This window comes from Ursus maritimus, unplaced genomic scaffold, assembly GCF_017311325.1.
Source record: "Ursus maritimus isolate PB19 unplaced genomic scaffold, ASM1731132v1 scaffold_5, whole genome shotgun sequence".
NCBI lineage: Eukaryota > Metazoa > Chordata > Mammalia > Carnivora > Ursidae > Ursus > Ursus maritimus.
In genome coordinates, this window is record NW_024426663.1 from 13,662,730 (window position 1) to 13,675,950 (window position 13,221).

Below are 13,221 nucleotides of genomic sequence, written 5' to 3' on the forward strand. Positions count from 1 at the left end.
ACTAAGTCCAGTGGACACATGGGAGGGGCTGAAATGAGACTGAGGACAGAGGCCTCTGCCACCATGAGCTGATGACAACCTGAACTAGGTCCGTTTCAGAAGGAGGAACAGAAAGAAAAGCATGGATGTGGATGCTTTCCTGAAGGAATACTTATAGGACTTCAATTATAAAAATATCAGGGCCGGTTTGGGAAAAGAAAGCACATCTAGAAAAAGTCAAGATCAAAACTGCCTGTAGGGACACCTGGCTGGCTCAGTCAGTTAGGCATCTGCCTTCAGCTCAAGTCACGATCCCAGGGTCCTGGGATCGAGTCCCACATCAGGCTCCCTGCTCAGTCGGGAGCCTGCTTCTCGCTTTGCCTGCCTCTCTCCCTGCTTGTGCTTTCTCTCTCTCTCCCTCTCTCTGACCAATAAATAAATAAAATCTTTTAAAAAAAAGAAAAGAAAACTGCCTATAAAAAAGATGGCACAAATGGTCTCTATCAACTCCTTCATGCTAAAATAATTTTGGCCCTCACATTTTTAAGATTACAAATATTTTACAAAACCACAGAATTAGAGACTTGTATTTTTAGAAACATACTTCTGTTTTTTCAGATGGCTTAGTTTGTTTTTCTTTACTTTTAGGCTGGTTAAAGTCTTCTGAAAGTTCATCGATGAGTTCTGATTCACTCAGGGGCTGTAATATAAGAAACACTACATTAGGAAGGGACTATTTTTTTGTTAGAAACAAGATTTTCATAAAGACTTTTTTTTGTTAACACATATTAGGCCACATTTTAGGATCTAAAACCAAAATGTATATTTTTTAATTTACGAATCTAAGATAAATGTCATGCAACAACTGAGGAATACTGGATGCCTGAGTACCACAGAAACGTTCATGGTTCATTTAGTCAGAAGTTTTCCTGATCCTTCAATTTCCGAAGGATTTTGTTCACATAAAACTGCCTATTCTTTCCAATGAAGATCTGTATAAGTGTCTTTCTTAGGTGATTGGGATTTTTTTTTTTTTTTTTTTTACTATTTCCTAATGACTTCCTTCTAAATAGCTCAGGAAACACAGATCATATATTCCTTTCCTAAGACTATGTGGGATTTGGGCAGGAAGGTTCTCCTGTCCCTAGCTCTTCAGATGAAATTCACTTAGAGCATGTGGAAATTTTGACTAATACCAGTATGTAGAACAGAACTGCATGTGATTCTAGAAGCTGTGCCTCTGTGTTGGACAGCCTGAGTTTAGGGTCCTGGCTTTGCTCTTCTCTAGCTGTGTAACCTTGGGCTAGTCACATAACCTCTCTGGCTCTGTTTCCTCACATGTAAAATGAGAATGATAAGAGCGCCCTCTTTGCTCAGTGAGGCCCCAACAACGTAACACCTGGTAGGCATCCGGTGCAGTGTCAGGCACATAACCAGTGACCAATAATTGTTGCTGCTTATTATATCCTAACAGGCAACGATACGGCTTGAGCCCAACTTAAGGAAAGGCAGTGCAGAATCATTAGAGGAACTGATGTCACGATGCCAACCAAACTCTGAAGTGTGAACTATCTGGGGCCCTCTTGACATCAGCTCCTCAGGAATGTCACCCAGAAACCCATAACACTCTAATGATCACTCATGAGGGAATTATCATTAAAATATGTGAAAAGGAATCAGGCATATGAGCCAAGAGTCGCTATCACAAGTTCCCCTTTCTTCAATACTAGGTGGGCATTCAAGTGTCCACAGTGAAATCCTGTCAAAATTATCTCAACTTATACTTTACAGTTCTTTTATTCTTTAATTACCAGAAGAATCGTTTCCTAACCTTGGATTTTTCTTCATGCTCTGGCAATAGTGGTTTTCCATCTTTATCCTGAAAATAAAATAGAAAATTTGCTGAAACTGAAATAGAACATTTTGCTTTCATGGTCCATTAAGTGTGTTTTAGGGAAGGAAAGGAGAGGAGAGATTGTGGGGTTTTTTTCTTCTTTGAGTGATTTGTTTTTGAGTGAATTTCTTATATTTGAGTGAAAAATTTTTCAGGGTTTTTTTCTTACCAAGGATCAGAATAAAGACCTGAACTATTAAAAAAAAAAATTAGTCTCTGTTCTCCAACGCAGGGTGAAGAGGTAGATCTCATTCCTACAATTCTGTTTTCATTTCTGGAGATGAGGTTTCATAACCCAGAATATTTCTAAAACTGAGAAACTTCCCATATATAAGCACGTATGAGAACTAAAACATTTTTCCATCATGTACTTGTATGTATTTTTTCAAAGATAAATTACAAATATAACTACAGGAGTTTGTCCACCACCCTCACTTTAACCCAAAACCAACAACAATAAAACCACCTTAACTGAGGATAACTGGTCAGTAGTCATATATGTATGCCTACCCCTTAGAAGATCTATGCTGCTTTTACCCACACAGCAGTTACAGAAAAAAATTATTCCCAAATTGTCCCTTGTGCTTTAAGGTTAAGGACCTATGTCATGCAACATTAAAAGCGGTAACGTGTAAATTAGTGGAAATTTTAATGACCACATGGTTACCCCTTAGGAAATGATTCCTTAACTAACTTTAGAAAGCAGAAAAGAAAGGGTTCAGGGTTTTCCATTAGTGTATGAACTGGGACAGACATGTCCCTAAGCATTACGGGGACAGACCCAACAAAACATGATGTGAAGGCAAGAGGAGGGTATTCTGGTAGGCACCGCGGCTAACGACGTACCGTGGCTGGTTTTAATCTGTACTCTGATGGCACGGTTTCCTCATCTTCACCACACTTCTTCAGTTTCTCCTCCTTGGCTTTTGCCTGATCAAAGTGGAGTGGGAAATAAAACCCAGAACAATTTGGGAATGCAGATAAGAGGGTATCACTTCACGTACTTCATGAGTGGGGTAGCGAACGATTCCAGCGTGTCTATGTGCCTTGTAGACTGCAGAGCACAAGACCGTGAGGAAGGCTGCGTTAAGTGACGGAGAAACAAACCACACGCCCAGGAATCCCGGAGAGGTGTCCCTACCCTGCTCTCGGGTGCTCTCTGACCTTGGGAAGCCACTCAGTTTTTCTTCAGCTGTAACATGGGGCTACTGATAACTTTTATCTAGTAAGGATCGCTACGGAAAAGCAAAGAAAATATCCTTCGAGACAGTTAAGCACAGTACGGAAGTTAGTTGTCATTACTTTAATAGCCTTCATCTGTCTTACTGAGCGAGGCGGTTACCGAGGGGGAGACAACAACTAGTTCTCGTGAGCCTTAACCACAGTTCAGAAATGGGAGAAGCATCTCATCACGAATCATGGCAGATCCATGGATAATTCATTTTGCCTCTTTTGAAAGGACTCCCTTTTTTAAAATTTCTTTAAGTCCAGTGTAATTAACATACAGGGTTACAGTAGTTTCACGCGTACAATACAGTGATTCAACAATTCCAGACGTTACTCGGTGCTCATTGTGATACGTGTGCTCTTAACCCCTCACCTACTTCCCATCCCCCACCCATCCCCCCTCTGGTAACCATCAGTTTGTTCTCTACAGGTAAAGAGCCTGCTTCTTGGTTTGTCGCTCTTTCTCTTTTTGTTTGCTTCCTTGTTTTGTTTCTTATATTCCACATGAGAGAAATCATAGGGTATTTGTCCTTCTCTGAGTGACTTATTTCCCTAAGGTTTATACTCTCTGGCTCTACCCGTGTTGTTGCAAATGGCAAGACTTCATTCTCTTTAATGGCTGAGTAATACTGCATTGTACATATATGACTCATCTTCTCTGTCCATTCCTCTAGTGATGGACACTTGGGCTGCTTCCGTAATTTGGGTATTATAAATAATGCTGCAATAAAAAAGGACTCCCTTCAATAACACTGGGACTTTACTGGATTACTGGACCATGAAAAACCAACTGCATTAAGAGATGAAACTGTACTTCTATAGATTACTGGCTTCTACGATTAACATTTGCATTTTAAACTAATGGTGACTGATAGGAAGTTCTAGGATATGTAGTAACTAGTACCTATATGAAGCAAGGATTTAAATCACAAAACAAGGAGCTCCTGGGCACAAAGGAGAATATCATTTAGCAAATTCCAGCTCAACCCACCTCTCCATCTACACTTCGACCTAAAATTGTAGTTCTCCATTGAATGATTAGTTGACTGATTTAAAAAATATTAAGCACTTGTAGTGAGCCGAGCATTCTTCTAGGCTTTAGAATTACGGTTTTATTGTTCTATAAATTAACAATTCTCATTAAGGGATGAAAGGTTTGGGTTTTGTTTTTTTTAATATTTTTAATTATATTCTACTGCAGCGCATGGAGGAAGTCCTATTTTGTAGTGGTACTCCCCAACTCAAGAGCTTGGTGAGGTTTCCACCTAAAAAACAGCCTTCATGAAAGTCAAGGGTCACCTGTGAAGGACTGTCTTCTCCAGGCTTGTGAACAATGAAGATCCTGTACACAGTGAGAGCCTTTCTATTCCTGTTCGATCTTTATATTCTTTAAATGCCTGCACTGTAGGCATGTCTACTGACTGGAAAGCACCAGACTAGGTACTACACACAGAAGTGGGGAAGATGAATCAGGTATCATCACAGAATATTTTACATTATGATATAAGAATGAGTAGTAGGCATGGACGTCTTCCCTGAAGCATGACGCAGTCTTTCCGCGGAGACCCCTCTAGTATGGAATGTACTGGAGTGGCTCCGGACTCCTATGTTCAACTTTAGGAGGCTTATCAAAACATCCGACTATCCAGAAGGTAACACATTCAGCACCAGGCACTAAAAATTCAGCTTAAGAATCCAGAGGACTGGAAGATCCAGGAACTATTTACACTTTGTACATAATTAAAAAGGAAAACCAGTGGAAAACAGCAGAAGAGAAAGTGGAAACTAGTATAAAGAGTAAAAAGAACAGTTCTTTCTGTTAAAATTTTAGGAGTTGACTGCTGTGGAGGTTTTCCAGAGGAAATCTAATACATTTATACACATCCCAAAACGATTTACCCTCGTTGTTTAAGATATCATTTTTATGTAATATTTTTTATTTCTACAGATCTGATTTTGGTCACTCTAAGACTCTGTCTTGAGATTTCTGTTTATACCTTTCCACCCTAATTACTGTCTTACTAAATCACACCAATTATCTGTAAAAAGCCTGAAGCGAAAGTGCAAGGGGCTCCCTGTCCTGTAGCTCTCTGGGGGCAGAAAGGCACAATTCCGCCTGGTGTGACCCCCCCCCCACCAGGGTTCAGCCAGGACCGCCCTCTCCCTGAGACGTCTGGTCTCGGTGGGGGCTCTAAGGAGCGTGCGTCTCGCATTGTGTCTTTATGAAAGTTTCCTTTCTTCTCAATACATTACTTGGTCCTGGAGGACGAGGACTGCTTCCCCCGCTCCCTTGTGTTCGCCTTCACAAAGCTTGTCATGCCACACTGCGCCCGGTGAGCCCTCAAAGAAAGCTGAAGATAGAAACTGGCCCATTTTGGACCAGAACAGTCCCAGACTCAGGGAGAGTTGCCGGGAGTCATGAGACTCACCTTCCTCAGTGATTCAGAACAGGAAGTGACAGCAGAGGCAACAGCATTGTGACAGCGACATGGGCCAGCTCCCCTCCCTGCGCTGATAGGCTGGTGCTCCTGAGGGTCCCCGGGCTGTATTTCCATGTCCCCCAGCTACGCTGCCTTGTGGGCAATGCCTACAGGCAACTCCTTTCTTTTCTCTCCTCTTTTATCCCAGATGACTCAGTTGAAAAATTCTTCACAAACCGTAATTTAATGTTAGAACTCTTCTCCACCAAATATAAACTTGCTTTGGCTCAGAAGACTCATTAAGATGCTGTGTGGTGGGATAAATCCCCCCCAGTATCACACTCTGGGCCCACAGGAACTCCAGTTATAGACTTAATTGTTGCTTGATTTCATTCTAATTTGAGACAAGATTTTCACCATTTTCCTCCATAGTTATAAAAAGAAGGCTCTCCCCATCCCATCTACAGCATTCTCCCTCTTTCCTCATGAAGAGAAGCACCTGGCACCCTTCTGAAAATATAAATTCCCATGCCCACAAGAGCAGACAAACCTATTCCTCACCAAGCCACTGCCTCCACGTTGTCTCATCGGGTGTCACTGAAGCACTGGCAAGAGATCAGCATTCGCTTTAAAAATTAAAATTCTAGGCGGTTTGTAAGACAAACTCTCAACTTCCCTTCTTGGGTGCTAACTACCCAGGAATGAAGATCTGAGTTAACCAGGCTCTGAAAGTAAGGCAGAATGAAGAGGAGCTTGTTTTTAAACTCCGATAAAGAAAAGTGTGAGAATTCTGAACACGCATACTGCACTTAGTTTCAGAACCTGCAGACGGACAAGCTTTGTGTATGAACTCCAAGGCCAGTACCTCGTCGACTTCCGTAATGGAGCTGAGGTCGAGCTCAGGTTCGGGCTTCCGGCTGCCCAGCGACGCTGAAAGAGCCTCCAGCGCTTGGTCGCTCATTGCGTCCTGCTAAAAAGGAAAAATTCTGTGCGTTAAAAAAAGAGAACATCTCCTCAGCCTGAACAATCTATCCACTACTTTGTGAAATCCCAATTTCAAATACAGGAGCCCCGGGTTAGGGAAGGACTGTCGGAAGGCAATTTTATCTGAAACCTAGCAAAAGAGAGAAAGAGAAAAGAAGTTACCGGGGAGAGAAACTGGGGCTGGGACACTTCTCCAGTGTCTCACACGGTGTGTACCCTCAGCGGCACCCTTCACCCTTATTTATCAGGCTATAACTATAATAATATTATTATAAAATACTCTAATCAAGAGAAATGCTACAAGAAGTAAGCTTTCACTTTTCTAGTGTTCTTTTTTTTTTTTAAAAAAGATGTCTCTAAAAATAATTTCTGACAACCCTGTCCCTTAGCAAACTAGCTAAGCCCAGGAAGCTGGGAAACCGGGGGTGGCCCCGCAGCCTTCTCTGAAGGCACGGTGGCTGAGGGCTGTGGGAACTCCCACTCTCAGGGTGTGGTGCTCTCACTGCTGCCCTGAGCCCGCCAGATAAAAATAAACTGTCCCCTCCAGGAAGGGAGAGGCAGAGCGGACCCAACAGACACTGCTCCCCGGCAGGACCTGCTCTGTCTGCAGATGGGAGCCCGTTCCCCCATCCAGCCTGGAGCTGCAGGACCACCTTGCAAGCTTTGCGACAATTAAGTGACCGTGGTTCAGAGTAGTGAAAAGCAGCAGCTAGGACAACATCCCACTAGCGACTCACAGGTCCAACTCCATTAAAAAAATCACGGGGGAGATTTATGTTCTGAGAGTGCAATTTTTTTGGTGTCTTGTCTGTCTGTGTTTTTTAATGGTGAGAGACTCGTTTCACAACCAAGAAATCTGTGCTGAAATCATGAACAGCATTTGTAGAAACACAGAAGGCCTGCCTGGAGATAATCAATAGAACCCTCATTGGATTCACTAGTCCACACAGACCGGAAGGGAAAAAGACGCTTCTCGTCATGAATAACCTCTATTGGGATTATCCTGAATCAGCCAGATCAGGATCAGGAAAGCAACTGCTGTCAGATGGACTGTGGTTATTTTCCAAGAAATTATTATTCATACCTCTTCCACTTTTCTTTTTTTCTCTTGGGGTGAAGCAGCACTTTTGATTACGGTGGCTGGCTGGGCTTTTAAAACCTCTTCTGTGGCTTTCTGAAAGGCAAAGCACAAATGATCAGACTTAGAGATGAAAGAAGGGTCACCGTAATAACCAGAACTAAGAAGTTGTTTTAAAGTGTGATATGGTTTCTAACAAGCTCCCCCCCAATTCTCCCCCCTAATTATTTTGAAAACAATACCTCTTCCTTAGTTTCCTTTCCACCAGGGGTAGGAGAACTGCAGGTGAAGTCAGATGACAAAGCATCAATGGCATCATTGGGCCCCATGGGTTTCTAGAGGAACAGGCACCACGATGGGGAACACATGAGAGTCATTCAAGTTAAGGATCACAATACAGACGCAGCAAATGAAGAAGACTTGACATTCCTTTACCACCAAACGAAGTACGTTACCGACTAACTCAGACGGACGCCTGTGTTTGGAAGGGAATGGCTGCTCACTCATAACTATTTCCCTGTTTCCCCCTTTTAAATGGATTCCATGTTAGGATGTTCTCATTCTATTTTTATTAACATTTATCTCACCCTACAACTATCTTGGCTCCATTCTTCTTCCCCTCAAAAAAAAACTACGTAGGAACCCATGAGCACTTAACCCCCATGTCTACCCCTTCCTCGGAACAGATGAAAATTTCATCTGATTTAGAGATGAGCCATAGACACGATATAGAAAATTGATGCCCTATCCCCCAACTAAAGATTTTTTAAGATTTATTTATTTGAGAGAGAGGGAGAGCGAACTCAAGTGAGGGGAGGGGCAGAGGGAGAGAGAATCTCAAGCAGACTGCCTGCTGAGCACAGAGCCTGATGTGGGGCTCGATCTCATCACCCTGAGATCATGACTTGAGCCAAAACCAAGAGTCAGACACTTAACTGACTGAGCCACCCAGGCATCCCCCACAACTAAAGATTTTTTTTTAAAAAAAGGTTAACTTGGATCTTAGAAGACATTTATATAAACTCACCGAAGAATCTGGAGGAGGCTCTGGGATACCTTCTTTTTTCTGAAACAAACATTAATTTGATCAGGTTGAGAGCCCAAAATTAATTTTTACAACTGGCAAGAATGTACTGCTCCATGAGTGTTGTGGGTTGAATTATGTCTGCCCACAAGTCATATTGTTGAAGTCCTAAAGCCCTAGTACTCCAGCATGTGACTGTATTTGGAGACTGGGCCTTTAGAGAGGTAATTAAGGTTGAATGAGGACATGAAGATGGGCACTAATCCCCTATGACTGCTGTCCTTATAGAAGTGGGGAACCGTGGACCCAGAGGGAAGATGGCCATATACCAACCAAGGAGGGAGGCCTCAGTCCGTCCCTCCCACCCACGCTGCCCACACCCGTTCCAGTCTTCTAGTCTCAGGGCTGTAAGACACTGTATTTCTGTGCTGAAGCCACCCACTCTGTGGACTGAGGTATGGCAGCCTTAGCGAACAGATACCCTGGGAGTCACGGTAACAATTTCACATGCCACGTTATATTTCCTAAACTTAAAAAAATGTGAATATATTGATGGGATAAAGATTATGTTCCGAAAAGCAAACAGTAAAGTAAATGATTATTTAACTTACTGCCAAAAGTTCCCTGTATTTTGGAGGAAGTGTGACTTCTCTTTTACCTAATTCCTCTATGTAGGTAGAAGTCATCGGATCCTGGAAGAAAAACCACACACAGGGATATTATGTAATTAATTAGCTAAGAACGTTACATGCACATTCGGCAACCAAAGTACTGTTCCCATTAGTAATTTATGGAGCTACTAAAATGAAATGTAAACCATTAAAAAGCCAACGCTTTACACAACACCGAAATTCTAAGTTTATACAACACTTCAGTTAATTAGCTTAACCCATATGTGATGCTAGAAAATATTCAAACCGCTATATTAAATTTGAGTCTTATATTAAAATACATTTTATTTTAAAATGTTTTTCATTGTTTATTTCCAATACATACAAAAGTACAGTTAATAATAAATTTCTCTATAACCTAATACCCAAGTCTTTCAGGTGTAATTTCTAAGAAAAAGCGGATCAGATAATGTATCCTGTTTAACCCTCCACAATCTCATTCATCTTCCTTGTTAGCCAGGGACAGTCACAAACCAGAACTTTATTATATCTATGGACTTAAAACTGAGCACATTTTAAAACAATTATTCCCTCTGTAGGTATCCACAGACAATACACAGCATGACTTTGCATATTTTTTTTTAATTGAAAAAATATAGAATGCTTTACAAATTGACGTGTCGTCCTTGCAGAGGGGCCATGCCAATCTTCTCTGTATCGTTCCAATTTTAGCATATGTGCTGCTACTGAGCGCTACTTTGCAGACTTTCAAATGTTATACAAATGGTATCATATTCTAGCTATCATTCTGTATTTTTATTCAAAATTATGTGTTTGTAATGTTTCGTGTTGATACATGAATAATGCATTTTAACCACTATAGAGTGTTCCGTTATGTTATCTTGTCTGCTGTTGACCAAAATCCTTTCCAAATGTTCCATCTGTTCTTGTAACTCGTGGTACACGTGGGCGAGGCTCCCTCCAGGGAACCTCTCTCGAGGTGGACTAGCAGCTGAAGGTAAACACATCTTCAATAGCCACGAGCCCTACAGGAGTCGCCAGATTTCTACGCTCGTGCCAATCTGATGAGTGTGCAACGTTCTCTCCATATCGTAGTATCATTTCTCCACTTACTAGGGAATTTTATTTATTAGCCAAACAAGTTTTCTCCTGTTTTTTTCTACTGGGTTGTCTTTTTCGTTTAAAAATTCTTCATAAATTCTAGAAGCAAATCCTTTGTCATGTCTGTTACACGTATTTTCCTCCAGTCTATGGCATGTCTTTTTAATCTTTTTAGTATCAAGGAACATGTCATCGTTTTGCTTCTTAGGAGTTAGGCATGGGGATGAGGTGAGGGTGGTAAATTTCTAGAAGTCAAAACAAGTTCAAGTCACAGGATGGGGAGTATCTGAAGATCAAAAGAAGTTCAAGTCCAGTAAACTTAAATCTTAAGGACAGAAAAATCTTGGTGACCTGATGACGTGTATCCCAGCGCCAGTCACAACATGGACAATCAACAAACGTTTGCTGAACCAATGTAATAGTATAGCTACAATAGGACAAACCATTTATTCCCAACACTAATTTTTAGCTGCTCTTATTGACAGAGACACCTTCTTGCTTCTCTCCCATTTGACAGAACATTAGATATTCTTTGGTGTCTCGTGACCATGAACTTATTTGCTTTCCTACCCATTAATTATGAATCTTTACAGATATCAAAATCACATACTGAAACTTCAGGTCCAGTATACACTGTGTTATCATCTTCGGTTTCTTCCGGTCCTCCTAGAGTGTCTACTAAGTCATCCAAAGCAGCATCCATGTCTGACTAGAAAAGAAAGAGAGCAGGTATTTAAATGCTATTTGTAATACAGATTTCACTTCTGATTTATTTTTTTAAAGATTTTATTTATTTATTCGACAGAGATAGAGACAGCCAGTGAGAGAGGGAACAAAAGCAGGGGAGTGGGAGAGGAAGAAGCAGGCTCACAGCGGAGGAGCCCGATGTGGGGCTCGATCCCAGAACGCCGGGATCACGCCCTGAGCCGAAGGCAGACGCTTAACCGCTGTGCCACCCAGGCGCCCCTCACTTCTGATTTTTTAACTAAAAAAACAGAAACAAGAACAAAAACATTCTGTACAGAAAAACATCAAACATCAAAAGTTCTTTGAACATCAAGATAGTTAAAATCTGGTCTCTAATAGACTTTTTTTACATAAGGTCCCAGGGTACACATTCTAGGTTGGAAGGACAGCCATGTTCAAGTAAGAATCACAACTTCAGGGGCGCCTGGGTGGCTCAGTTGGTTGGGTGTCCGACTTGATTTTGGCTCAGGGTTTGATCTCAGGGTTGTGGGATCAAGCCCTGTGAAAGCCTCCACCCTGGGTGGGAAGCCTGTTTAAAATTCTCTCTCTCCCTCTCCCTCTGCCCCTCACCCCCCCCCAAAAAATCACAACTTCAGTAAGTCTAATGGCATTAACTACATGAACTAATGAATGGTTTGTTAAAGCTGCCAGCCCAATGTAATGACAATTAAAAAAGAAAAAAGAACAAAACACAAAGAAAAATGATGTTACTGTAGGCAATAGGAGAAATGCTTGGTATTTATTGCTTATCAGTTTTCCAGAGTTACATATTAACAAAGAACTCCAACAAAATCTCCATATAGCACCTCTTCCAAATCGAGTATTTCAAAAATGGATTGCCTGTGTTCTTTCATTCATTTGTGATTTTTTCTTCACTCACTTGCCCGAAGATATTTACAAAGCAAATTACCTGAAAGGGATGTTAAGCTTACAAGAAGTGACAATTTATTCTGTCGATATGGGCTTTAATCAGTATAATGAATGAACGAGCGCCTCCATCCTATCTCTCAGGTTAAAAATGATTCAGTGTGGAGAGTAGGCTGCATTTAAAAGGGAAAACAAGAATTCTGGGAAAGACCCTTTATTTACTTTAGTTAACTCATATTAAAAATGGTTATGTAATTTTTTTTTTCCTTTCAACTACCATATTCCCACTACAATTTTAGGAACTCCCTCATCATGTCATACATTTTGGGACCTCTTAGGTTTAGAATGATTCATCTGGAAATTTCAGAATAAAGAAGTGCCTCATCTTCTTTAGTGACACTTCTGGTTAAAGAAGTTATATTTCCAAGAGAGAAACTGGAAAGTAAACTTCATGGGAAGTAATAAGTTTTCAGAACAGAGGGTTAGAATATAAAATGTTACAAACAAACCCGGAAAAAAAAAAAATCACACTTCTAGCTTATAGCAATAATTCATTAAAAAGGTCTTTAAATTAATCCTCCGCCGCACGGTTTGCCCTTGAACAAAATCAGATCAAGAATAACTGCAGAGACTATGAATACACAAGAATGTCATGGAGAAATGCACTGCTGTCTTCCTTCATACCTTTCCAGATGGTCGATCTGGTTTCGATGCAACTGGTACAGCCGACGTTAATGATTTCTTTTCTTTTTTCTGGTGGGGTTTTAGAAAGAAATAAAAACTCCTTCTTACATGTCTTTATTCAAGAACTTAACACATTCAAATTGAATTATTAAATAATACAATAAAATTCAATGATATTATATATTTAAAAATGAGCTCATTAAATTAATAGCATCGATCATATACTGAGACCTGCTCTGTGCCAGATAACACATGTTGTATGCATTCTATCCTCCATCAGGACAGCGTCAGTAACATTGACTTCCATTTAGTGATGTGGACAGCAAGACTCAGAGGTTAAATAATTTTTCCCAGGCCACACAATAAAGACCAGGGCTTGAACCCAGTACTGCTGTCTCTTTCCTCACGGTTCTTGGTTGCCTCTCCCAGGGCCCACCGTCAGTCTGCAGCACTCCGGACTATTTTTCTCTAAGTGGCCACTTCTCCCTGTGGCTCTTTCCATGCCCACAATAAGACCTCCAGATTCCCGGCGTTAGCATGTCGTCATCCACTTCTTTCTTAATCTCCCTACAATGAATTTCCTT

At 41.1% G+C, this 13,221-nt stretch overlaps 1 protein-coding gene and 1 non-coding gene across 15 annotated transcripts in view; both read right to left on the reverse strand.

The window, feature by feature from the left end:
* Positions 1-13,221, reverse strand: part of CAST (calpastatin) — a 107,119-nt gene that overhangs the window by 26,079 nt on the left and 67,819 nt on the right. For 10 of the 14 annotated variants that reach the window (XM_040622054.1, XM_040622061.1, XM_040622057.1 and 7 more), the window contains 10 exons: positions 12,638-12,706; positions 10,950-11,048; positions 9,218-9,298; positions 8,610-8,648; positions 7,825-7,917; positions 7,589-7,678; positions 6,386-6,490; positions 2,720-2,803; positions 1,811-1,858; positions 584-679 (listed from right to left, as the gene is read on the reverse strand). In XM_040622054.1, the coding sequence (XP_040477988.1) occupies positions 584-679; positions 1,811-1,858; positions 2,720-2,803; positions 6,386-6,490; positions 7,589-7,678; positions 7,825-7,917; positions 8,610-8,648; positions 9,218-9,298; positions 10,950-11,048; positions 12,638-12,706 (804 nt within the window). The remainder of the gene's footprint in view (positions 1-583; positions 680-1,810; positions 1,859-2,719; positions 2,804-6,385; positions 6,491-7,588; positions 7,679-7,824; positions 7,918-8,609; positions 8,649-9,217; positions 9,299-10,949; positions 11,049-12,637; positions 12,707-13,221) is intronic. The other 4 variants (XM_040622065.1, XM_040622055.1, XM_040622066.1 and 1 more) reach the window with 1 other exon arrangement.
* On the reverse strand, positions 9,867-9,971 carry LOC121100881. The gene has a single exon (XR_005832663.1). It is a non-coding gene; the product is annotated as a U6 spliceosomal RNA (small nuclear RNA).